This window comes from Papilio machaon, chromosome 16 (genome assembly GCF_912999745.1).
Source record: "Papilio machaon chromosome 16, ilPapMach1.1, whole genome shotgun sequence".
NCBI lineage: Eukaryota > Metazoa > Arthropoda > Insecta > Lepidoptera > Papilionidae > Papilio > Papilio machaon.
Window position 1 is genome coordinate 6204124 of NC_060001.1, and position 24320 is coordinate 6228443.

Here is a 24320-nt window from a genome sequence, read left to right on the forward strand (position 1 = left end):
AACTTGTTGCGTGTTGTCTACGACTTAATGTTACGACGCCGTAGCGTTCGTAGACGTGCTACATAAGCCTTTTGGCCTCGACGGTTCACTTCCCGCGTTTTGTTAATTATGATCTAATTGAAGTTAAATAAAATATAAATTACTAAATCATTTTCTTTATGGAATTTTTCTTTGTGTAGTGTTTTCATTGGTATGATATGTATTGCTTCTTGTATGTACTTATGTGTTGTTTTAAATATAGAATGCTATATTTTCACGACATTGCAATTATTAATGACATTTGTTTTACATACATAATCATATGTATCATATACTAGCGGCCGTCCGTGACTTCGTTAACGCAGAATTTAAAAAAAAGTCTAAACATGCCCGCGTGCATCAGCTACCTTCCCGTCAAAGTCCCATCAAAACCGTCCAGCCTTTCCGGAGTTTACCTGGAGTTAACGCGGCCTTGTGGACTTACATACAGACACTCAGACAAACAATAATTTTAAAAATTGATTGCTTGTTGACGTGTTGTGTCATTTTATCATTTAATTGTACTTGTAATTTTAGTCGAATGAAGCCTAATTAATTGGGTATTATCTTTTCTTATAACAATTTGTATATCGACAATGCGCAGCAATTTACGAAATGAGTTTTTTTCCTCGATATTACATACAGAAACTCCAATTTTATTAATATGTATAGATGTACTGCGCTGTACAAACCCGCGTCCTGTAAATAATGCCCCAGCGCGATCTCTCTGCACATAGATTAAAAATAATTAACACAAATTATGACGACCTTAAACGCGCGGGCGTTAGTTGGGCAAAACTCAACAATTATTACATCCGACGACATTGTTAATACCTATTTAATGTCGGATCTAGTTAACATAAACGCTGTTTTATACAATTTCCGCAAAATTATATTATTTTGGAGTTTTCCTACTTCAACTGTGTTCAAATATGACAATTACTTCAAACAAAAACTTAATGCCTAAATTAAAATTACCTTGCTGTATTTTTTTTTCTTAGACCGCAAATTTTTTCAAATTTAGGTTAGTGTTAGGGGGGGGTAACCCCTAGACAACCCCCATAAACACTGCCTGTCTGAGGGAATGATTATAAAATAAATTTATCAGAGGATAACAATTTATTAAAGGGATATAAATTAAAAAAAAAAAAAACAGAGACGATGGAAAAGTGTTAACGTAATAACATGCGTTTATAGAGAATCTGTAATATTGTCTTTTTTTGGCTCCCTAATTTATCATTGAGAATTTCAGGGGGCTCCCAGCTCTACAGGTCTAATTTCAAGTCAAATAAATGCTTATTTAATTATTAGCAGTCGCCAGAGACTACGTCCGCGCGGACTTAAAATAAAAACATATTAAGTAGCCTATGTGTTCTTCCAGACTATCTATGATCTACATCTATTATCATATTATGATTATATATCTATTATATATTATTACATCTATGCCAAATTTTATCGAAATCTGTTGAACCGTTCTGGAGATACTTTTAAACAAACATCCATCCATCCATCCATCCTAACATTCGCATATATAATATTTAGTAAGAATTATCTTTATAAAAGATGTGATGATTACATTTTCTGTTATTATGATTCTGGTCGGAAAAGCCACCTCTAAGCATTCCTTATACTTTCTATCATTTACCACCTATAGCCATCCGGAACCCCTGACCGCCTCGATCTCGTTTGATCTGACCATCTCGCACATGGTCAGCCTCTCGGTCTGATGCCTTGTGGTGTCAGGATCCTTATCGTCCACCTAACATTCCCATATGTGGCTATATGGACTGGACCTCTCTATTTTATTCTAAGAATTCAAAGTCAAATTTACGCTTTTTTATTTGCACCTTTGTTCGTAGAAATAGTTTTTATTAATTGAAATATTAATATTTTTATAAAGGAAAAAAATTCAGACAAAAATATTTTTCGTGAAAAGAAAATAAATAAATAATCTGTTTAATTTGACAGGAAAGTTCCACATTAACTAGTTTACTCTTTGATCCTCTTTGACTTTGACACATCGGAAAGACTTTTGGCGGGAACTCCAAAAAGAGCGCGCGTTGTTCGATTTTTTTTTTTTCATTTTAATACCTATTTGATTATTTTTTCCTTAAAATTAAGTGTAAACAGTAGAAATTAGAAGTAGTGACCCTTAGAAATGGAGGGTAATGAGGGGGGCGGGGATAACCCGCCCACCTCATCACATAAACGCCTTCGCGTTAAGGGTCGTGGTGGTGGTGACCCCAAGATGGACATTGGCGGTGGCGGTGAGCGTAATGACTCTTATTTACCGTTTTTTAAGCCAAATTATAAAAGACTATATCCAGAGAATTCTGTTAATACTGAATTCAAAGTATTTGTCGAAGCAATCAATAAAGACAGACTGGGCAACAAGAGCCCCACTTATTTAAACCACATTTTTGCAAATGAAATTAAAGGTGTGACGGCAATTCAACGAGTGAATGCCAATAAAATTGCAGTTATTTTTAAGCAGTATAATACAGCAAATAACTTTATTAACAATTCATCTTTCCTAAATAAATACGAAATGAAAGCTTTCATTCCTGCTGCACAGATTGAAAAGACAGGAATTATAAGATTTGTACCAGCTAACATATCAAATAAAGAGTTATACAGTAGGCTATCGTCAAAATATGAAATTATCGCAATCAGAAGATTTTCAAAAAAAGTAGGAAATGAGTATGTTCCTTTACAAACTGTAAGCATTACTTTTCTGTCTAATATTCTACCAGATAATGTTCAATACGACTTATTCTCTTATAGGGTTTTTGAATATATACCACCATTGCAACAATGTTTCAAATGTTTCAAGTTTAATCACTCAGCTAAAATCTGTAACGGTAAACAAAGATGTTCAATTTGTGGAGGTGAGCACTTATATAAGGAATGTGACAGGCCCACTGAAATTTGTTGTACAAATTGCAGCGGACCTCATCTTGCAATTTCAAAAGTATGTCCAGTTAAAATGAAGAAAATTATGGAAAAAAGAACTAAAATTACTTATGCAAGTGCTACTTCAACTAAGCAAATGAATAACAATGACTTTCCCCCACTTCCAACATCAAAAACACCTGTATATAATAGTGTAAATAACTCTGTAAATAAACCTGTATATAATTCTGTAAATAAGCCTGTAAATACACATGTAGATAATGTTAATAAACAAGATTTATTGCCTGTAGAAAATATTAAAAATCAAATTGTCTCCAACAATGATGTACTTATGGCCCTTGTACAGACATTGGTGGAGCTTGGCAATAGGGGTGATAATTCACCTACTACATTGAAAACAATTAAAGATATCTTAATTAAAAATCTAAAATAATGGATCTAGGTCCTACACAGTCTAAGTTACGTATTGCTCAGTATAACATTCAAAGTGCCAATAGTAAAAAACCTTTGCTCATTCAATTCTTACAACAACAAAACATTGATATATGCCTACTTAACGAAACTTGGTTCAAAGATAACAAATTTAAAATACCAGGTTACAATATTTATAACAGAAATTCAAACAATAGTCATAATGGTGTGGCAATATTAATTAAGCCATACCTCAAGTACAATATTATTAACACTAGATTCTATGAGGACATTCAAACTGCTGCTCTATCTTTATCAACGGTAAGTGGTAATTTGACTGTTCTTTGTGTTTATTGTCCGCCTACTAGTCGTCACATCAGATTAAATAGATTACATAGTATAATTAATAATCTCCCAAAACCAATATTTGTAAGTGGTGACTTTAATGCTCATCATATAGCATTTGGTTGTTTATCTAGTAAAAGTCGAGGCCATACCTTATTTAATATTATTGACGACTTAGATTTATGTATTTTAAATGATGGTAGATTTACAACTGTCAACCGCCCCAGACAAAATCCTTCTGCTATTGATGTTAGCTTCATCAGTGCTAGTCTTGCATCTGTGTGTGAGTGGTCTATCCATGACAATGCAATGGGAAGTTATCATTTCCCTACAATAACAGAAATATCCTTAGCTATTGATAAATATTACATTGGTTCACCAGTAGACAGATTTTTATATAAAAAGGCAGATTGGACTAAATACAACACTCTTTCCAAAACAGTTTTCGATAAATTTATCCTTAATTCAGATGACCCTATATTAACATATAATGCTTTCTGCTCTCATTTGGATACATTAAAAACTATGACGATTCCTAAACTTATAAAATCCAACAGTTTCAAAAGCAGATTGCCATCACCGTGGTGGAATGATATTTGTGAACAAAGTGTTATTGCATCTTATAATGCTTTAAAATTATATAGAAATGTACCGTCCATGGAGAATTATATTAACTATAAAAAAAAGGATGCACAGAAAAAAAGAACGATAGCAGAGCAGAAAAAAATTGGTTGGAATAATCTAACTAATACTTTTAGTAGAACAACACCCATTAGTAAGATTTGGAATTTACTTAAAATGTTTAAAGGTGTTAAAACTGGCAATAGGTCATATAGAGATGAATTTATTCCCTCATTTTTGGATAACTTAACCGATAATAGTAATTTAAGTGAAACTAGTAACCTGAATATTTATTTTAATTTAAATAATTACAATCAAAATTCAAAATTTTTATTAGAACCCTTTACATGGACAGAGTTTAGAATAAGTTTACAATCTAGGCGTAATACAACACCTGGTATGGATGACTACCCTTACCTACTGATTAAAAATCTAGATGAATCGGTTCAAAAATTATTTCTAGATATCCTAAATCTACTTTGGCTTAACAACTGTATTCCACAGGCGTGGAAAACACAGTGTGTTATTCCAATTCTCAAACCAGACAAAGCACCGGAACTTGCTAGCTCATATAGACCAATCTCCTTATCTTCATGTCTTGGCAAAATTTTTGAAACAATGATAAAAGTCCGTCTTGACTGGTATGTTGAAGCTAATAACATCATTCCCAATGTTCAGTATGGCTTTAGAAGAGGGCGTAGCTGTGCTGATAGTTTCATCTCTTTAATATCTGATCTGAAACATGGAAAAGAAAAAAACTTACATACTGTTTGTATATTCCTCGATGTTCAAGGTGCCTTTGACAGTATAGATCCTGGTATACTTGTGAAAGTTATGTCAGGGTTAGGAATACCCGGACAACTCTGCAAATGGATATATGATTTCTTGAATGAAAGGACAGTTTATGTTAAATACAATAATATGTTATATGGTCCAAAAACTGCCTCAAAAGGCACAATGCAAGGTGCTACCTTATCCCCATTATTGTATAATATTTATACAAGTGAAATATGTAAATTTATAGATACTGAAAATAATAATGTAAATATTTTACAATTTGCAGACGACATTGTTTTGTACAGTAGTAGTTATAATTTACAAGTAGCAATAGACAGTATTAATATTGCTTTATCTCAATTGTTCCACTATTACAATAACATTTTACATTTAAAAATTAACCCATCAAAGAGCAATGTTATGATCTTCAGCAAGGATACACCAATGTATAATGTCATTTATAATGGTGAAATTATAAACAGGATATCCAGCAAAAAGTTTTTAGGAATAATAATAGACCAGAAATTAAATTTTGAATTGCATATTAATCACATTTCCAAAAATGCTTTAAGAGGTTTAAATGTCATGAAATGCCTTGCTGGAGTATCATGGGGTGCAGACCCCAAGATTCTGTCTTTAATATACAAATCGATTGTAAGAAGTCATTTTGATTATAGCTCTCTAGCTTATTTGAATAGCCCACATGTAAATAAACTTGATGTATTACAGAACAAAGCTTTGAGAATAATATCTGGTGCAATGTGCTCAACTCCCATAAGGGCCATGGAAGTTGAGACAAAAGTTATGCCATTAAACTTGAGACGACTCTTACTTGCTCACAGATACTGCCTCAAATTACTATCTTCTAATAATATCCAAATAGTTAAAAAAATTGCACCCTACTTACACATTACTCCTCCTTCATTATTAGAAGGAATGACACTTGTTAACAAATATGCACCCCCTTTATCTCTAATATATATGGAAATAGATAATAATTATAAAAAGACCTGTAAACAGTCCCTTTGGCCATGTTACTCTAACAGTTATCACTCCATTTTACATCCTGTAAATATTATCTCAAGTTCAATTAATAATAATTCTGATATGATGCAGTTTTTGTCACAAAATAATACATATTATACTATATATACTGATGGTAGCAAAGGGGATAACCATGTTCATGCAGCTCTTTATGATTCAAAGGCTGGGTTTTCTCAGAGCTTTGTTTTAAATGAATCTTGTTCCATCTTTACTGCAGAGGCTTATGCTGTTTATCAGGCCTTACTGCGAATTTCTGTATTTAATAACTGTAAATATTTTTTAATAATAACTGATTCTTTAAGCTTGATTAAGAGTCTAAGTAATGTTTCTGTAAATTACAAAACCAATTACATCTTGTATAATATAAAAGAACTATTGTATAAATATTATCTTATGAATGTAAATATAGCTTTTATGTGGGTGCCTTCACATAAAGGCATAACCGGCAACGAAAACGCTGACAAAGCTGCCTGTAAAGCTATAAACAGTATTGACGCTACAGACTTATTATCCGTTCCTTTTACCGATTATTATGTAAATGTTAAGGAAAACATTTATACTTTATGGACCGAAATGTGGAAGAAAGACCAAGAAAACAAGGGAAAATGGTATGGAAGTATCCAAGATAGCCTACCTGTTAAACCATGGTATGACAGATTTAAAACTAATGAAAGTCGTGATTTCATTACAACAATAAACAGATTGAGATTTGGCCATAATACTGCGCCGTCACACCTAGCAAGACTAGGCATTGTTACAAACGACCAATGTATTTACTGTCAAGCAGAAGAAGGAACGATCCACCACATTATTTTCGATTGCCAAAGTTTCCTAATTCAAAGACTTGTGCTGGCTAGTGAACTTAGTGTTACCAATGCATTTAAGTGTATTTCTTCCTCCCGCCCACCGCCACTTAACATTTTACTTCAAGATCCAAAAACATATAAACCCATTTATAACTACATTAAAAATACAATTCAAACAATTTAAACGACGAATCTTAGTGAAGTGAAGTGTAGTGACTCCAAAGTAATGAACACTTTCCAAATAAGATGTGACCTAAAGGTCTATGTTACCAGGTCATAAAATTAAAAAAAAAAAAAAAAATTGACACATCGACTTTGACTGACAGCTGACAAGTAGAAGAATAGAAATAACAACAAACTTAAATACAAAGCACAAGAATTTCAAATATTTATTTTATTTCATTATTTTCATTACGTGTGAAATGAACATACAAAAACACTTGTAAGTTGTTTTGCAAATATTAATTTATTTCTTTGTGTTAAACAGTGTTTTTATTAATAGTGTAATTAAAATGTCAAAAAAACTGTGGGGAGAATTTGAAGACGACGACAACGATGATACCATACAACAGACTGTCAACTTTAATCCCATTATAGAATTGGGCATGCAAAATATTCCAGAAATACCGATTACTGTCAAATCCTCACCCATAGAACTACCAAAAGCGAATTTAATAACTCATACTATTCAATTGCATGCATACTCCAGGCAACTAACAGCTATATTAGAACAAACTGAAAATGCAGTTTTCGAAGGTGCTCGTCTAGACGTAATGAGCTTACCAACGCCTCCTCCAGAACTAAGCACAGAATTAGAACATGAATCCAAACCACCTATAAACTTTCTTCAAAAAGAGTATTGTGAATTTTCTCGTGGTAAAGGACCGGTTATTACACCGTTCACACCTGAAAGTCATAAGCGTGCGTTACGCCAATGCGCCGCTATCGCCCTCGGCCATATAGGCATTGCAACCTGTACCAATACAGCCTTGAATGCAATGGCAGATGCCTTGGATCTTTACTTGAACAATATGTGCAAACTTATGAGAACCATTGTAGATAGAGAAGCGAGTGGTATAAAGTCTGGTTTTCCTGATGTGATGGCTAAAGTTTTTGCAGATCTGAATGTTGGTAACCTCCATGAGTTTTATCAAAATCGAGTAATCAAATACCATGCTAAGATTAAGAGAACATGTGATGATTTAAAAATACAATGTGAGGCTTTGGCTTTAGGAGAGCTCGCTCAACCACTGGAGGAAGTGCCAGAGTTACATTTCCCAGCAGCACTAGATGATGCATTCACACCTTCACTAGAGCCTGGTTTTCAAATGTTACAAAGCTTAGAGCAAGATCAGTTACAAGGACTGGATATTTTGGAGGCTGTTACATCAGATGACATTAGAGTAGACCACATTGATTTCTCACAACCTGAAACAGTTAAAATATCATCTCTGTCACCTGGTGCAAGAAAAAAACGAAAATAAATGTTTTAAAATATGTTTTAAGAGATCTTTTATTTGAATAATACTAGCTAAAAGTGGTGCTTTATTAGAACTAGCAAATCATAATTGGTAAAATATGATTAAAAATAATATCTTTTAATGTATAGATTATTGTATATATATATGGATGGATGAGATGTTTGTTTGAAGGTATCTCCAGAACACCTCAATGGATCTGGATGAAATTTGGCATGGATATAGAAATTAGTCTGGAAAAACACATAGGCTACTAATTAAGTTTTTTTAATACGGCGCGGACAAAGTTGTGCACGACTTCGCTTACAGCTTACTAATTAGATATATATGTATTATTTTGTTATTGGTTTTATTAGATGACACTGAGAGTACAATATTCCAATGAAATGTAATCTTTTATTATTTGATATAGTTAACACATCTATACCAATATTAGAAGGAAAGATCCGATTGTTTCCATTGAAGAGACTTCAAAACTACTGAAACTGATTTGAAAAATTCTTTCACTGTTGGAAGCTATCCTATCTCCAGATGGCATAGTCTATATTTATAACTACATTTTTTATTTCTCGCGGGCAACTGCTAGCCAATGCCCAAATCTTAGAGTTATATTTTCTTAATAAAGTTTACCACAATATTGTAAACATTGTGGGATAGTGAAGGGCTCTTCCCTCACTGATTCTACTTATTGTTAACATATTTATCAAATTTTTACATATAAAGTGAACTTGTCAGGCAAGTTTGTTATATGAATAGTGTTATGGAAATTTGTATGGGAAATAAAAGAAGTTTTTAGCACCAAATAATTTATCCGATTGTGATTTTCAAAACACAAAGTTTGACAAAATTATTTACTGCAATATTCTGCTACATACATTATATACACAATTTAATATTAAAGATATCCAAATTTAATTATTATTAACATTATAAGTAAAACATTCATTCCAGTGCGTCTACATGTTGAATCCTAAAAATATATGAGAAAAATTCGATTACATATTTTTTTAATAAATTATTGCCAAATCTTACACATGCAGTAGTAACAAACATTACTATTAAAAAAAAATTGTAACAAACATAATTTACATTACTACTTTATATTTTATTTATTAAACGAGAATCTTCTTCAATAAGGATGCATATTATTTTTTAAATTTTCAAAACAATCTTTGATATATCAAGTATTTTTTTTTATAAGAGAAGACGGCAAACAAGCATCGGGAACACCAAGGTGTTCATCGACGCCTATGGACATTTGCAATTACAGAGGAATCGCAGATGTGTTGCCGGCCTTTGAGACGGTGATACACTTCTTTCGTATTTATATATCTTTGAAATATTAAGTATTATATTAACAGTTTAAATTTGCTGCATTACAGAATATGTTGTCTCCACTATAATTTATAACAGTTAGTCATGTATTGCCTCACTGGCGCCAGTTGGTGTTTACATTATGCCATTGATTTTGAGCATTATACAAATATACTTTGCACTATCATGGAGTTACAAAAAAAGTACATGAGGATTTTCCCAAAAGGTGATCTTATCGCTAAGCAGCGATCTCTGACAGACAACCTTCGAGTAGAAATTAAGCTAAGTAAACCAAATCGGTAAAGTGCACATGACACAAGCACAAAGTGACAAGAAATAACAATAGAAACTAGCAAATCATATTGTTATGTTGAACTGGCGTATTATAAACCAGCCATTAATTATTATGTTAAAATAAAGAATCAAATTAAATTTTCAATAAAGGTACAGTATCCCAATAGTTAAATAGTATTGTGATGCTTTTATGTAGATTTTATATGTAAAAGTAGATAAGAATTTAATATGGATACACATTTTTTCCAATCACTAAACGTAAAGTTAAAAGCCATTACAATTGTTGGTTAAATATAAGCCAAAAAATCTATGCTGCAAAAATCTAGATGTCTATTCACTGCATAAAGATTAATATTTTAGGAAATATCCTAGAATAAAAATTACAATTCATGTACATTCATAAAAGAAGATGAAACAGAACACAATTTGAAATATGTTAAAATTTAAAACAACCATATTTACAAGCTATAATTTGAGAAAGGAACATTCAGAATAAAATTTATATAAGCTATAATTAATTCATTATTGTCATGTAAGGCACTGGACTTCTTAAATTAATGACTAACTTAAAACAATCTATATTAAGGAATGAAGATCATTAAACCCATAATAAACCAAAAGAAATTAACATTTGAACAAACTTAATTTTTTCAAAGTATGCTAACCAACTAAATCTAAAATCTATCCAGTAGTTTTAGGTATGATAGCAAAATAAAGTAAATTCGAAAACTTAAGTATGTTATTAATTTTATAACACATCTTGACTGATCAGAACTTCACACAATCACTGCTCAAAGAGTTTAAAAGGATGTGGGCAGAGGCGTACTGCAAAGAGTAAAATAACCTTAAGCTGCTAAAAAGATTGACACAGCCTTAACTTATTTATGCAGCAATATTCATGGGCATAAAATATTTTATGAATTTACTATAACAAGATATGTTAGATTTTAATGCCTAATTGACATTAGAGAATATAAAAATCATTATTACTTGATGTTTAACCTACTATAACAACCAAATAGTATTCAATTATGACAAAACATCCTTCTTAAGTATCCTGACCCTGATTCTCTATGAAGTTTCTTATAATCCATCTTATATTTAAAGTTTAAAATCTAATACACATCAATGACTGTACAAATCTAAATTAACCAAAACTTTAAGTCTTCTTCTGCTGTGTGGTTATCTTCCTTCGGAACAATAAGATGTGAGGTTCTGGAATAAACCAATATATATATAATTATAACATGTAAAGACCCCTTATGTTAGCTAGGTATCTATATATATAAAAGAAAGTCGTGTTAGTTACACTATTTATAACTCAAGAACGGCTGAATCGATTTGACTGAAAATTGGTGGGCAGGTAGCTTAGAACCAGGAAACGGACATAGGATAATTTTTACCCCGTTTTCTATTTTTTATTCCGCGCGGACGGAGTCGCAGGTATAAGCTAGTTATACATAAAGAAAAGCAGAGATGAGACAAACAATGCATGTGCTTTTCTCTACTTTCATAGGGCATACTTGGCATCCATCAGTGCAAACATGGACTCAGAAAATAAAATCATAACCTGTGCCCTTGAGCAAAAGATCTTTTAAACAGTGTAATTTACCTGGTTGATGTGTCATATAATGCACCCATCCTTGACTCTGTTGCACTCCAATATTGCGCCATTCCTGCTCAGACATAAGATGGTTCTTGGGCACCAGCTTCACCATGTCCTTTGGTAGTACAACATGTCTGTAATATGTAAAAATAAAATCTGTACACTATATAAATTAAATTATATATTGCTCCATAACAAGGTATAATGTTGTTATCAAATGTTATACCTTAAGCTTTACTTTATTACGGAATAATTTGCTGTAATAAGAAGCACTTCAGTCACATTGCTTAAGTGTCTCTAAAATATGTGTTGACATTTTGTAAATATATTTGTTTATGGAAATTAAATTTATATCAATATCTGAATCGGAAAAATGAACTCAAGAATTTATGATACGACGCTTGACAGCGTGTTATTATTAAACTTTAAGATTTATAGATTCGGACAAAACGCTAAAGCGAACAATTTTAAACTGTAACGAAATGAGAATCTATATATTTCCATTGTGAGCAAGTGTTTAATATTGTTTGTTACGACGGCTTTGTGTAAAATGACAAATGTATTATCTAAAATATACAGGACCAACGTAAATGTAAATACAGCAATTAATGTAGTAGTTGTTTAAAATGCATACATTTGAATGAGCGAATTACATAATTGTACTTAAATACGTTAGTATGATTAAATAATTACCTGTATTCGAACTCATCGTCATAATATTTGTCGGAATAATAAATATCACGGGCCGGCATTGTTAACAACTATCGTTTATACTTTCTGGGTTGATTAAGGTAATAACAAGCACGATAGGTATTGGAAATCTTAAAACGATTTGGTTAGAAAGTCTGGAAAAACAATCACTAGAAATAAAACAGCAATCGTTCCAATTAACTGCACAACTTTGAAGTCACATTTGCATTTCAGTCACACAATTTTATAACAAAAGATTCGTTGGTAACGAATTTCAAAATTTAAACGCGTCATTGTTGCCAGTATATGAAGTTATTGTGAGAATCAAAGAGTAGACAAGAACATTGAGTGTGACCATTTGACAACGAAACTACCAAATTGTAAGGTCATAGCCAAAAAAACGTAGAATTTTGTCTACTGTTTCTACAGTAGACGCCCATTTTTAATAATTAATTCCACTTTAAGCTAGGACAAATATAAAAGGAATCGCAAATACCATGGAAGTCTCACACAGCTTTCCTTTAAGAACGCAAACCAAAACTAGGAACGGATTACTTTCGTAAAAACGAAAAGAATCTTGCGCGTAAAACATGACTCGTAAATGAAATAATTAAAAAACTGTACATATATACTTTTTATTCATTGTTTTCCACGCTTATAGTACTATAGGCAACCTTCTGTATTTCATTTCCTCCTGTAGGAAGTTCAGATTGTGTCTTTTTTTCGTTATTATGAATAAATCGTATGTGCCTTTTAAGATGCGAGGCACGGGTGAGGCGCATACCGCAATAACAGCATACGTGGGGTTTTTCTCCCGAGTGTGTTATCGAGTGTCTTTTCAAATCGCTTTGCGTTATAAAAGCTCTCCCACATGTTGTACATTCGAAATTCTTTGCTCCAGTATGTCTCCTAAAACCAGAAATCGAATTAATCAATTTTTTTAATCTTAGCGGATTTCATCTTTCAACTTTTATTCACAAATAATCTCTCTGTCTACCCCTCGGGTTTATTTGCGTGATTGTTTTTTTTTAAATATTAAACAATGAGAGCTAATTTCACATTTATATGAAAGCTGATGGTTGATGGTTTGTTGATACATGGATAAGTCTCATAAGACAGACGGAGGAACTCATAAGACATAGACATAGTATATTTAGTCTCTTCTCTTACTCATCTTTTACTTGTGACAATGTAATGGCTACTTTTCTCTATGTCTACTACGTAAAATCTGATAATATACAAATGACAATTACCTTATATGATACTGCAAGTGGCCAACAGTACGAAAGTTACGTGGACACAAGATGCATTGGTATGGCTTCTGACCAGTATGTTTACGTCTATGCACCGTAAGGCCTGCAGAATGTGCGAATGCCTCACCACATATTGTACAACTGAAAGGTTTTTCTCCCTGTTTCAATGAAAAAAATATATATATATTATTTATCTAAAAGGTATTGTAAAATAGCTTTTACCCGCGACTTAGTCCGCGCGGATAAAAAAAAATGCACACAAAATAAAAAAGTTCCTATGTCCGTCTCCTAGTTCTAAGCTACCTCCCCATCAATTTTCAGCTAAATCAGTTTGATCTTGAGTTATAAATAATATAACTATCACGACTTTCTTTTATATATATTGTAAATATATTTGCAGGTTTTAAGATTACACTTTAACCTCTTTAACACTTAACTTATGAAAGATTTTGTAGATATAACAGACTTACACATTGAATTTAGCCATGATTTTAATTAGTATCAATACAACAGTCATAAGTTTTACTATTTTCTAAATAAAATTTAAATTATGAGGAGGAAAAATATGTACCGTATGTGTCCTGAGGTGGACCTTCAAATTTTGTGCTAATGAAAAGTTTTTGTTGCAATGAGGACAAGAATAAGGCCGCTCTCCAGTGTGCGTCTGTAAGTGCGTTTTCAAACGAAATCTGAAATTGAAAAATATCAAATCAATGTAATAAACTACAAATATAAAAACCACAATAACATTTTGTTCTTATTTTTTCAATCATTGAAAGGTTATTTTCAATGATATTTATGTTCTAGGAGTTAATATATAAATTTTAATGGGTGTTTATTTCAATACCCACCTCGAGGACATTACCTTTCCACATTTAAAACATTGTTGTTTCTGAGATTCTCTGTTTTCAGTTTTTGAGATATCTGAGGTGTTTTCTAAGCTTATATCCTTTTCATTACCAATGCCATCAATAGGTCTTTCTTGTGCACTAAAGCTTAGGTTTTTGCAGATATAATCATTTTCAAGTTCAGAATTACTATAATCAGGATTGTTTTCTGTATCATAATCCTGTTCTTTATTTACCTCTGATTTTTCAAAACTCTTAATATTTGATCGTAAAATATAATCTGATTTTTCACACAATTCAATAAATTCAATACATTTATCAACCTTTTCTGTGCATGTTTTACATATTGTTGACGGTAACCCATCATTGGGGCATATCTAAAAATATTTTTATTAGCAATTTAAAAAATCGAATGTTCTTACAGATCTAACGTTTATGTATGAAAAATATAGTGCGATGTAAACTTACTTTAACATTAGCGATAGACATAATTTTTGAAGATAATTTTAATGATCCTTTAACGCCAAAAATACATAAAAGCGATCCTCTCTGTAAGCAAATTCTACATTTTTCATCCATTATATTTTTATATATTTTCATAACCAGTTATAATAACTGAGTTTCAGAAAAGTTTCTTATTTTGTTTATTAACAACCACACCACAAACTGTGATTAAAAATTTTATAAATGACATTGACACTAGAGATGAATGAGTGAGTGAGTGATAAAAAGATACATATCTTTTTAAGAGCTAATATATCTTTAACTCACTATATTTTAAAGTGTATCTTAATAATTTTAGGAATCTAAAATGTTTTCCCTATAAAAAATATGAAACGATAAGACTTCTGACTTGGCACTCAGTGCTGAGAGAGCGATAGAGAGAGCACAAATTGTGGCAAGGGAAGAGAAAACAGGTAATATAAAATATCATTTTTATTGATAAATTTAAATCAAAAAAAAATTAATATCCATAATGTATTTTCTTAGACCATTAAATTTCAAACGATATAATATATCTCTGTTTAATCCTAATTGCTCTTTACTTCTTATGTTTAGTTGAAATGAAATATATTGTTAAAAATTAAATAAGCTATAATTATGTAGGTTAAAACAAACGATTGGTAAATCGGTAGAAAAATGCAAAATATTGAATCTACCCAACCCTACCAATTAAGTTAAAGTAGGTTAAAAACCGTTCATCACGCGATGTGCAATAAAAAGAAAGATATACTTCGGTATCTTAAGTTAAATAAATATTGACACAAAAAAATTACAATTATTCATTACGTTTATAACTCGTTGATCGGTTTGCAGTTATTTTTTTAAAAGTGAATTTTTTTATTAAAAAGTAAAATGTCTACAATAAAGCTTTACTATTTTCCGGCAAGTGGTGCAGCCAGAATTGCACTTATGGCTGCGAGATTGGTCGGAGTACCTATACAATTAGAAATAGTGGATTTAATGAAGAAAGAGCAATATAGTGACGCGTATTTAAAGATAAACCCACTACACTGTGTACCCACTCTTGATGATGATGGTTTTATACTTTCGGAAAGTCGCGCAATAGCATGTTATTTAGCGGATAAATATGGAACTAATGACACAATTTATCCTAAAGACCCTAAAAAGCGAGCTATTGTCAATCAACGACTGTATTTTGATTGTTCGAATTTAGTTATTAAGATGAGAGCTATTTGTGTATGTATCCAAACACTTTTTTTTTTTAATTTTAACCTTTTATAACCAGCTTCATTTTTTTTAGTACCCTATAATATACAAAGGTGAAACAGAAATAAAAGAGAACCTGCGAGATGATTTTAACGCATCTTTGTCGATTTTGGATAAGTATTTGGAGAATAGCAAGTGGGTTGCCGGTGAACATGTAACTATTGCAGACACAACCATTTATGCCTCTATGTCTGGAATATTTGTAAGTTGATATTCAAATAAATCTTACAATTGGGAGATAAATTGATAAATAAGATATTAATATAGAGAATATATAGAATATAGAACTTTTTTTTTATTCTGTTATTGAAATATACATGAAAAACATTAATTATTCTTTTTTCAAATCTGAGATGCAAAAAAAGAGTTAATATATAACTTTGCAATTGTTTTTGCTAACAAATTCTTAGGATTTTGATAACTAGTGGTTATAGTTTTCTGTCTTTATATTTTTTATTTAATAATTTCACTTTTTTTCAGGCAATAGGTTGGGATTTATCCTCTTTTCCGAATATCCAACGTTGGCTCAAAGATTGTTCTAGTTTACCTGGTTATGAAGAAAATGAAAAAGGTGCTAAAATATTTGCAGAAGCTGTAAAAAAGAATCTAAAACAATGAAATGTACAGAGCTGGGCATTAACTCGTTAATCCGTTAATCGTTAATTAACGAAGTTAACATTTTGCTTAACGGATTAACTTTTAAGTTAACTTCAAAAAGTGTTAACGCTTTTGTTAACTTCCGTTAAACTCAACTTCCGTTAATAAAAGTCCGTTAATCGTTAAATTAGAAACTTGGAGACGTGGTGTCATTTTGTTTAAATTACGCGCCACGCCACGCTCGTAAGTTCAGCTATGTTGGGCGACTGTCGGCGACTCGAATGGTGAACGAACGAGTTGATAATTGATATATGTGAAGTTCGCGTGCAAGTGTGATGCATCAGAGCGTCCGGGAAAGACGTGACCAACAGGACAAAATCAAAAGAAGGTTCAAAATAGTATAATTCATAACGAGTCTATAAAATCACGAGTATGTAATAGCCCACATTCCGAACGCTCTTCGTCCCTGCAATACGCCACTTTTTAAGCAACTGTATTAAGAACACTTTTTTACTCGTACTTTTTCTTTAGCTTTTCCAAACTCGTGCGTTCTCTTTCCCAACACTCAAAATAATGTCTATTAAAAAGAAAAAGCCAACCACGAAGTTTTTATGATTCATGCAAATATTTCTAAAAAGAAGCTCCTAATTTATTACAATATAAGATTTAATGATTTGATTCAATGAATTAGGTTGGTTTCATTTTATTTCATCTCATTAAATTTCATATCAATAAAAATAATCTACCGAAGACTTCGCTGTCTGGGCATAGTTTCCCTTGCCTACCCAGAATGGGTGAAGAAAACAAAAAAAATCTCTGTTTGTATTCTTTTACGGTTGGCGCCATTTTCCAAACATTTTAGTTAGTTGAGTTTATTGTGTTTTTATTATTATATTAAATTGCTTCATTTTTTTCGCAACTGTATTAAAAATAGTTGTTTAGTACATGGGCGGAACTGTCATTACAACTTGTGCCAACTGTCAACCCTCACCTTCGGCTGCGCCTAGGGTCGGGTAGATATTTGTCGGAACACTTTGCAATGACAGGCTTTCCGTACTCGTAATGAAATATACTATAATGAATTCATACTTGTCTCCAATACTAATGTCTTATAGAATTAAGATTAATTTTTATATTAATAAAAATTAATTTTCATATTAATAAAAAATAATTTTCATATTAATAAAAATTAATTTTAAAATAATAAAAATTAATTTTCATAATTAAAATAATCAAACTAATATTTCAAACAAGTGTCACCACCATAAGTGTTAAAGTAGTATGTATAATTTTGGTATGGTTAACTGTTAACGATTAACTTTAACTTGCGTTAAATTTTCGAGAATTTAACGCTTTAACGATTAACGAAGTTAAATTTTTAATTAACGAATTAACGATTAACGAAGTTAACTTTTCGATTAACTGTGCCCACCTGTGGAAATGTACTATATTAATTTTATGAAGGATACTGTAAAAAGTTTTTACAAAGAAAGATTTACAATCATATATTATAATTAAAATAAAAATGCAAGAAATGCTATAAGTTTTTATACAAGTATTGTGCTTTAAGCAATCATGAAATTGTTTTTATATTTTAATTAAATATATTTACTAAAAGGATTCTGAATTTTTTAACATATTTATTTCCGTAGATAAATGTACATAGTATAGAAGCTGTCGCCCGCGACTCCATCCGCGCGGAATTAAAAAAAAACGTAATTGTATGCCTTGCCTATTGCATATGCATTCTTCCAGAGTATGTTCTACATCCATGCAGCCGTTCTGGAGATACCTTGTAACAAACACCCATCCATCCATCTGAACATTCGTATTTATAATATTAGTAAGATAAGATTAACTTTTGATAGATCATTAACAGATCGCTTGACAAATCTTACGACTGGCCGTTTAATAAATTGAGCGACCGGTCGCTTTATTAATTTACTATTGGCGCTTGAATAATCGAACGACTGATAACTTGATTAATTGAACTACTAGTCGCTTGATAATTTAGTTAGTTGAAAATCGGCCAAGTTGCATTATAATAATGCTGCATTTAATAAATTAAATTTGATAAAGTCACCATTTTTAGGCAGATTTGAAATGCCACATCGTTCAGATAAATGTGTAGATAAGATTACCTTTACAGTCAATTTATTAGGTTTCACTGCAAGACAAGTGGAAAGTCCATCGTGTTCAATAAATAAGTAACGAAAATGTCTTCAATTAAGCTATATTATTATCCTGCAAGTGGCCCAGCCAGAATAGCATTGATGGCTGCAAGACTAGTCGGTGTACCCTTACAAATAGAAATTGTGGATTTAATGAAAAGAGAGCAATTTAGTGAGGCTTATTTGAAGATAAACCCACAACACTGTGTACCCACCCTTGATGACGATGGTTTTATACTTTCGGAGAGTCGGGCAATAGCTTGTTATTTGGCGGATAAATACGGAACTGATGACTCAATTTATCCTAAAGACATTAAAAAGCGAGCTATTGTAAATCAACGAATGTATTTTGATTGTTCGACTTTGCTTGTGAAAATGCGAGCTATATGTGTATGTATGCCTTTATTATTTATTGTTTTATAAATTGAACGATTTCAAACTAATAAATATTATACAATGTAACTTAATTTTTATACGTATTCTAGCATCCTATAATATTTAATATTGAAAATGAAATAAAAGAGAATTTGCGAGATGACTTTAATGCATCTTTGTCGGTTTTGGACAAGTATTTGGAGAACAACGAATGGGTTGCCGGTGAACATGTAACTATAGCGGACACAACGATCTTTGCCTCCATGTCTGGAATATTTGTAAGTTGATATGAACATTAAATTAAAAAGCCCTTATTTAATATTATAAATGCAGAAGTAACACTGTCTGTTTAATGTTTATCTCGCTTTCATGCCAAAAATACTGAACCGAATTAAATTTGGTACACACACAGGTAGTCTGGAGCCTGAGAAGGGACAGGCTATTTTTTAACGCCAAAAAAGGTTGTAAAGGTTGAAAGTGGGGTGGAGTCTTAAGTAGAGGAATTGTCATTTTTACAGTTAGAAGCTTGAAATTTATTTTTTAGGCCATGAATCTATCTATATATATAAAAGAAAGTCGTGTTAGTTACACTATTTATAACTCAAGAACGGCTAAATCGATTTGACTGAAAATTGGTGGGCAGGTAGCTTAGAACCAGGAAACGGACATAGGATATTTTTTACCCCGTTTTCTATTTTTTATTCCGCGCGGACGGAGTCGCGGGTAAAAGCTAGTTTGATATAACATATCAAAGTTTTACCCTCAGTGGTGCAAAATAACAACAGGTAATAGAGGATGAAATGTTTTGTTTTAATTTTATGATTTTTAAGTAAAATAATTAGCCCAAGTCATTAAAAATGCTACGCGAAGACACAGTATAATAAATATTAAAAAAAAAGTAGAGTAGAGCTCCTCAGTAGCAACTTCTGCGCTTCGTGTAATGACTGAAGACTGCATCTTTTTTTGCTTAGGTTAATCAACATTGATTAATCAGGTACTTATTTTTTAGGCAGCGGGTTGGGATTTATCGTATTTTCCGAATATCCAACGGTGGCTTAAAAACTGCTCTAATTTACCTGGTTATGAAGAGATTAAAGAAGGAGCAAAAATCTATGGAGATCTTGTGAAGAAAAATTTGAAGCAGTGAAGTTTTTCGCTATTATAACAAAACGATACAATGTTTTATTCCTATTTTTCCATTAAATGTTTTCAATCTTTTAAATGTTATTTATTATTTGAAAAAAAAATGTTCAAGTAAGTAAATGGGCAAAGTGTGCGAAACGCAAAAAATGGCGGGCTTGTTTGAATACCGCGCCACAAATGTTCGTGGTCTTGTGTTCGTTTTTCTTCTCAACACTCGTACGCTCTCGCAGGAAAACAAGTTTAAAGTAAACAAGTTTGATTTGACGTTTCACGTTTATTGTCACCAACAAAATAAACTTTCTTTTTCCAATTTCAACTTTCTGTACTTGTGACTCGAGATACTTTGTGTTCAGTTGTAAATTGTTATTTATTTTCTAACATGTCTCCTGTGAAGTTATATCATTTTCCATTAAGTGCTCCTTCGCGCGGTGCTTGTTTAGCGGCCAAAGTAATTGGAGCTCCGATAGAAATTGAAATTATTGATTTATTCAAGAAGGAACAGTTCAAAGAAAGTTTTCTGAAAATAAATCCTCAACATTGCGTTCCTACCCTGGACGACGAAGGTTTTATTCTCTGGGAGAGTCGGGCTATTGCATGTTATTTGGCGGACAAATATGGGAAAGACGACTCACTATACCCAAAAGATCTTAAACGACGAGCCTTAGTTAACCAAAGATTATATTTTGATAGTTCATTTCTTTACGTGAAGATAAGAGCGATATGCGTATGTTTTAGAAAATTCCTTTGAATGCGTAAAATACTAACAAGTGCTTACCGATACTGTTATTAATGATCTTTAGTATCCATTAACAATAACTGCTTTTACAGAATCTGCTTTAAATTCTATTTATTTTTATATAGATGTCTGACAGTTCCATGAATTTGCTTAATTTCAGTACCCAATTCTGTACCAAGGTGTAAAAGAAATATCAAAAGCATTAAAAGATGACTTGAATGGTACACTGGGTTTCCTTGATAAGTTTCTAGAGGGCTCTAAGTGGGTTGCAGGTGAAAATTGTACAATTGCAGACACTTCTATTTATGCATCTGTGTCAGCTATATTGGTAAGTTTTTTTTATGAATTGGGGGCAAATGAGCTGTGGGATTGTTAATAAAAAGAAATCACCGATGACCATGGGCATTTTTCTAGAAATTTATTTTTTACAGTATTTAAACTTGACATGGTGAATATAATTTTATTTATATCCACATAAAAAATGTTTCTTTGTAGGGCATTTAGACATCTTCCCATTAGTGGAAGATAATGAGCATTTATTTTTTAATTAGCCTTTCCATAAATGGAAAAATTTAAAATACTCAGTTTTTAAGACTTAGGTTTTTAGGATTTGTTAAATTCTTCTTTTTCAGGCTGTAGGTTGGGACATTACACAATTTCCAAACATTCAGAGATGGTTAAAACAGTGTGCAGATTTACCTGGTTATACAGAAAGTGAAGAAGGTGCTAAATTGTTTGGAGAAGCTGTTAGAAAGAATCTTAATTAATAAAAATCTTGAATCACGTATTTAAAAAATATATATATTATGGTGAAATTTTTTAAATCATATTTTTGTTAAAACAATTGAAGTGATATTACAAAAAAATACAAGATTTATATTTTTTATAACATAAATGTCTTAATATTATATATTTTATACACTTTTACATTCAAACTGTTTTTTTTTTTAACAATTGACAGAATCTTTGTATGGACATATTTTCCCTTAAAAATTAAATAATTTCTAGTAAGACTAAGTTAAAACAAAAACTATACTTGTAATGATGCACTGCCAAACACATAAAAATGTTTTCCACATAAATGATATGATAAAGTTAATATATCTAACTTAGAGAAAAGTAACATAAATGTAAATAAAGAAATTAATTGATCTACAAAGTTTTTGCATTGAAGAAAAGATTTACTTGCCTTGATTAATTTATTGACAAAGAGCTTGACTTGTAAAATAAATCAGATGTTTTTTTTTTTATATGTAATAGAATGGAGTTATGATTACTACATGATTTATCTCATAATTTTACCGTCTTAAAGGTCCAGATTGCTTTGATATACAATTGTTAAGTATTTTCATGCATATAAATAAAAAAAACCATGTCTGTATGTCTATAGATGTCCTAAAATCACTGTGCAGATTGTAAGGAAACTTTGATAGTGTTCGCTTAAAAATTAAAAAAAAAAATTTCACTGATATTTTGGTTTTTTAGACTTTTTAGGATTCAGGATTTTAGGTTCAGTTACTTTTATCTTGAAAAAACTTTACAACTAACTGAAATTCATTTCTCACTCTTCTTTTTATAACAACATCTGAACTAAAACCATTCTCAGCCATAATAGAAATAACTTCACTTGGAATGTTGTCTTCAATTAACAAGAGGTAGAAGGTGCCATCAACAGTAAGTATCTTTGGTATTAATTCAAGCATTCGGTCCGTTACTTCACGACCTTTTACCCCTCCAGCCCAACTTGCAGTTATATCAAAACTTCCACACTCATTAGAATCTGTTACAACATATGGTGGATTAAAAAGTATAACATCAAATTTGTTTTCAATAAAACAACTTCCTAGATCCATATTGACAGTTTCCAACATAACATTGTTTTGAAATGCCGTACTTTTGGACATGGAGCAAGCTTTGAAATTTATGTCTGTGCTGAAACATACTGCCTTCGGAAATGCCATTCCGAAAGCTGTTATTATTATACCACTGCCTGACCCGACTTCTAAGCAAAATGTTGGATTCTTGCTTTTTAAATATTGCAAGTCCTTTTCCAATGCATCAATAAGTAGATAGCTGTCTTCTGCTGGTTCGTAAACATGATCAAAGTCATTCTTGTCAATGTGGTTTTGTTTTGGTGTTTCCATAATGTCTAGTTTATGCTTCCTTTGTCTGAAACACCACTGGTACCTTGCTCAGGTTCTGGTAAAGGTTCTGATATTACTTTTACTTTAGGCTTATCTTTTTCTACCATTCGCCTAATTTGATTTAATCTATCCTGAAAGTCAAATGAAAGTTAATTAAAAAAAATTTAATATTTTACAGTAAAACCCATACATAGTTCTAAAGGTGGTTAAATTATTTTTAAACTTACCTGAGAGGCTTGTAGAATGTTCAGAACAACAGTAACTTTATGTTTGCATGTAATTAATTTCTTCACATAAGGGTCCAAGTCTGGATGATTGTTTAGTGATTCTCGAACTTTTAACAATTCTTCATTCAGTGAATCTATTTGCTGCTTTAATTCCAACTGGGATATTCTACAATAAGTTAAATAATTAAGTTACAATTTTTAGCATTAGCAGTAGTCTCATTTTAAAATTATTTAGAGATACAAAGACACTAAGGATTTTGTATAAATTATAAAAATAAATTTTTACCTACCTCGTAGCCCGCACTCTATCATCAAGTTGATCAACAGTCGGTTTAAGAAGCCCTAACAAGCCCTCTGCAAGCGTATCTCTTGTCGGGTTATCGCAGAGGTTGCCGGTGTTTTCATCCGCTGACGTTGTTGTGCTTTCTGTATCGTCCATGTCTTTTTAAACTTTAGAATGAATGCATAGTTAGAAGCCTTAAGTTCTTCTTTCGCTTTTCTCTTACGTGTTTTTGAGTTTTTTAAGAATATGTCAACGTCAGATATTAAGGTATGTCACTGTCAGTTGTTATACTATTGACGTTATAGTGCTGTGTATTTCGCAACTCTGCCCATAAATCCAATTAGAAAACGGTATTATAGTTTTTCTTATGAAACAAGCACTCAACAAACTTAGTTGCTTACGAAACTTATTCTACTTTTGGTTAAAGCTTTTTGAATTTTATTAGAAACAATCTAATAAAATACGAAAAGTTAAAAGTGGGTTTCTATTGTC

General features: G+C 31.6%; 8 protein-coding genes across 8 annotated transcripts; 4 read left to right on the forward strand and 4 right to left on the reverse strand.

Annotated features, from left to right (window-relative positions):
• Positions 1–7304: 7304 nt before the first annotated feature.
• LOC106716641 (STAGA complex 65 subunit gamma) lies at positions 7305–8422 on the forward strand. Its single transcript, XM_014510195.2, has one exon. It carries the CDS (start codon positions 7451–7453, stop codon positions 8420–8422), a length of 972 nt encoding a protein of 323 aa, XP_014365681.1. The 5' UTR covers positions 7305–7450.
• Positions 8423–10969: 2547 nt separating this feature from the next.
• On the reverse strand, positions 10970–12679 carry LOC106716748 (cyclin-dependent kinases regulatory subunit). The gene is made up of 3 exons (XM_014510331.2): positions 12324–12679; positions 11637–11764; positions 10970–11239 (listed from the first exon to the last, which is right to left on the reverse strand). Exons 1-3 carry the CDS (start codon positions 12380–12382, stop codon positions 11184–11186), a joined length of 243 nt encoding a protein of 80 aa, XP_014365817.1. The 5' UTR covers positions 12383–12679; the 3' UTR covers positions 10970–11183.
• Positions 12680–12940: 261 nt separating this feature from the next.
• Positions 12941–15073, reverse strand: LOC106716742 (zinc finger protein 135). The gene is made up of 5 exons (XM_014510324.2): positions 14890–15073; positions 14425–14798; positions 14145–14262; positions 13574–13731; positions 12941–13229 (listed from the first exon to the last, which is right to left on the reverse strand). Exons 1-5 carry the CDS (start codon positions 15019–15021, stop codon positions 12956–12958), a joined length of 1056 nt encoding a protein of 351 aa, XP_014365810.2. The 5' UTR covers positions 15022–15073; the 3' UTR covers positions 12941–12955.
• A 632-nt stretch (positions 15074–15705) lies between these two features.
• On the forward strand, positions 15706–16771 carry LOC106716743 (glutathione S-transferase 1). The gene is made up of 3 exons (XM_014510325.2): positions 15706–16122; positions 16187–16354; positions 16633–16771. Exons 1-3 carry the CDS (start codon positions 15778–15780, stop codon positions 16768–16770), a joined length of 651 nt encoding a protein of 216 aa, XP_014365811.2. The 5' UTR covers positions 15706–15777; the 3' UTR covers position 16771.
• A 2108-nt stretch (positions 16772–18879) lies between these two features.
• On the forward strand, positions 18880–20464 carry LOC106716744 (glutathione S-transferase 1). Its single transcript, XM_014510327.2, has 3 exons — positions 18880–19310; positions 19406–19573; positions 20305–20464. The coding sequence occupies exons 1-3, from the start codon at positions 18966–18968 to the stop codon at positions 20440–20442; spliced, it is 651 nt and encodes a 216-aa protein (XP_014365813.2). The 5' UTR covers positions 18880–18965; the 3' UTR covers positions 20443–20464.
• Positions 20465–20669: 205 nt separating this feature from the next.
• On the forward strand, positions 20670–21978 carry LOC106716745 (glutathione S-transferase 1). The gene is made up of 3 exons (XM_014510328.2): positions 20670–21162; positions 21335–21502; positions 21807–21978. Exons 1-3 carry the CDS (start codon positions 20818–20820, stop codon positions 21939–21941), a joined length of 648 nt encoding a protein of 215 aa, XP_014365814.2. The 5' UTR covers positions 20670–20817; the 3' UTR covers positions 21942–21978.
• A 472-nt stretch (positions 21979–22450) lies between these two features.
• LOC106716746 (methyltransferase N6AMT1) lies at positions 22451–23318 on the reverse strand. Its single transcript, XM_014510329.2, has one exon. The coding sequence runs from the start codon at positions 23316–23318 to the stop codon at positions 22686–22688; it is 633 nt and encodes a 210-aa protein (XP_014365815.2). The 3' UTR covers positions 22451–22685.
• A 5-nt stretch (positions 23319–23323) lies between these two features.
• LOC106716747 (SNAPIN protein homolog) lies at positions 23324–24078 on the reverse strand. The gene is made up of 3 exons (XM_014510330.2): positions 23836–24078; positions 23546–23711; positions 23324–23449 (listed from the first exon to the last, which is right to left on the reverse strand). The coding sequence occupies exons 1-3, from the start codon at positions 23982–23984 to the stop codon at positions 23324–23326; spliced, it is 441 nt and encodes a 146-aa protein (XP_014365816.1). The 5' UTR covers positions 23985–24078.
• Between the last annotated feature and the right edge of the window lie 242 nt (positions 24079–24320).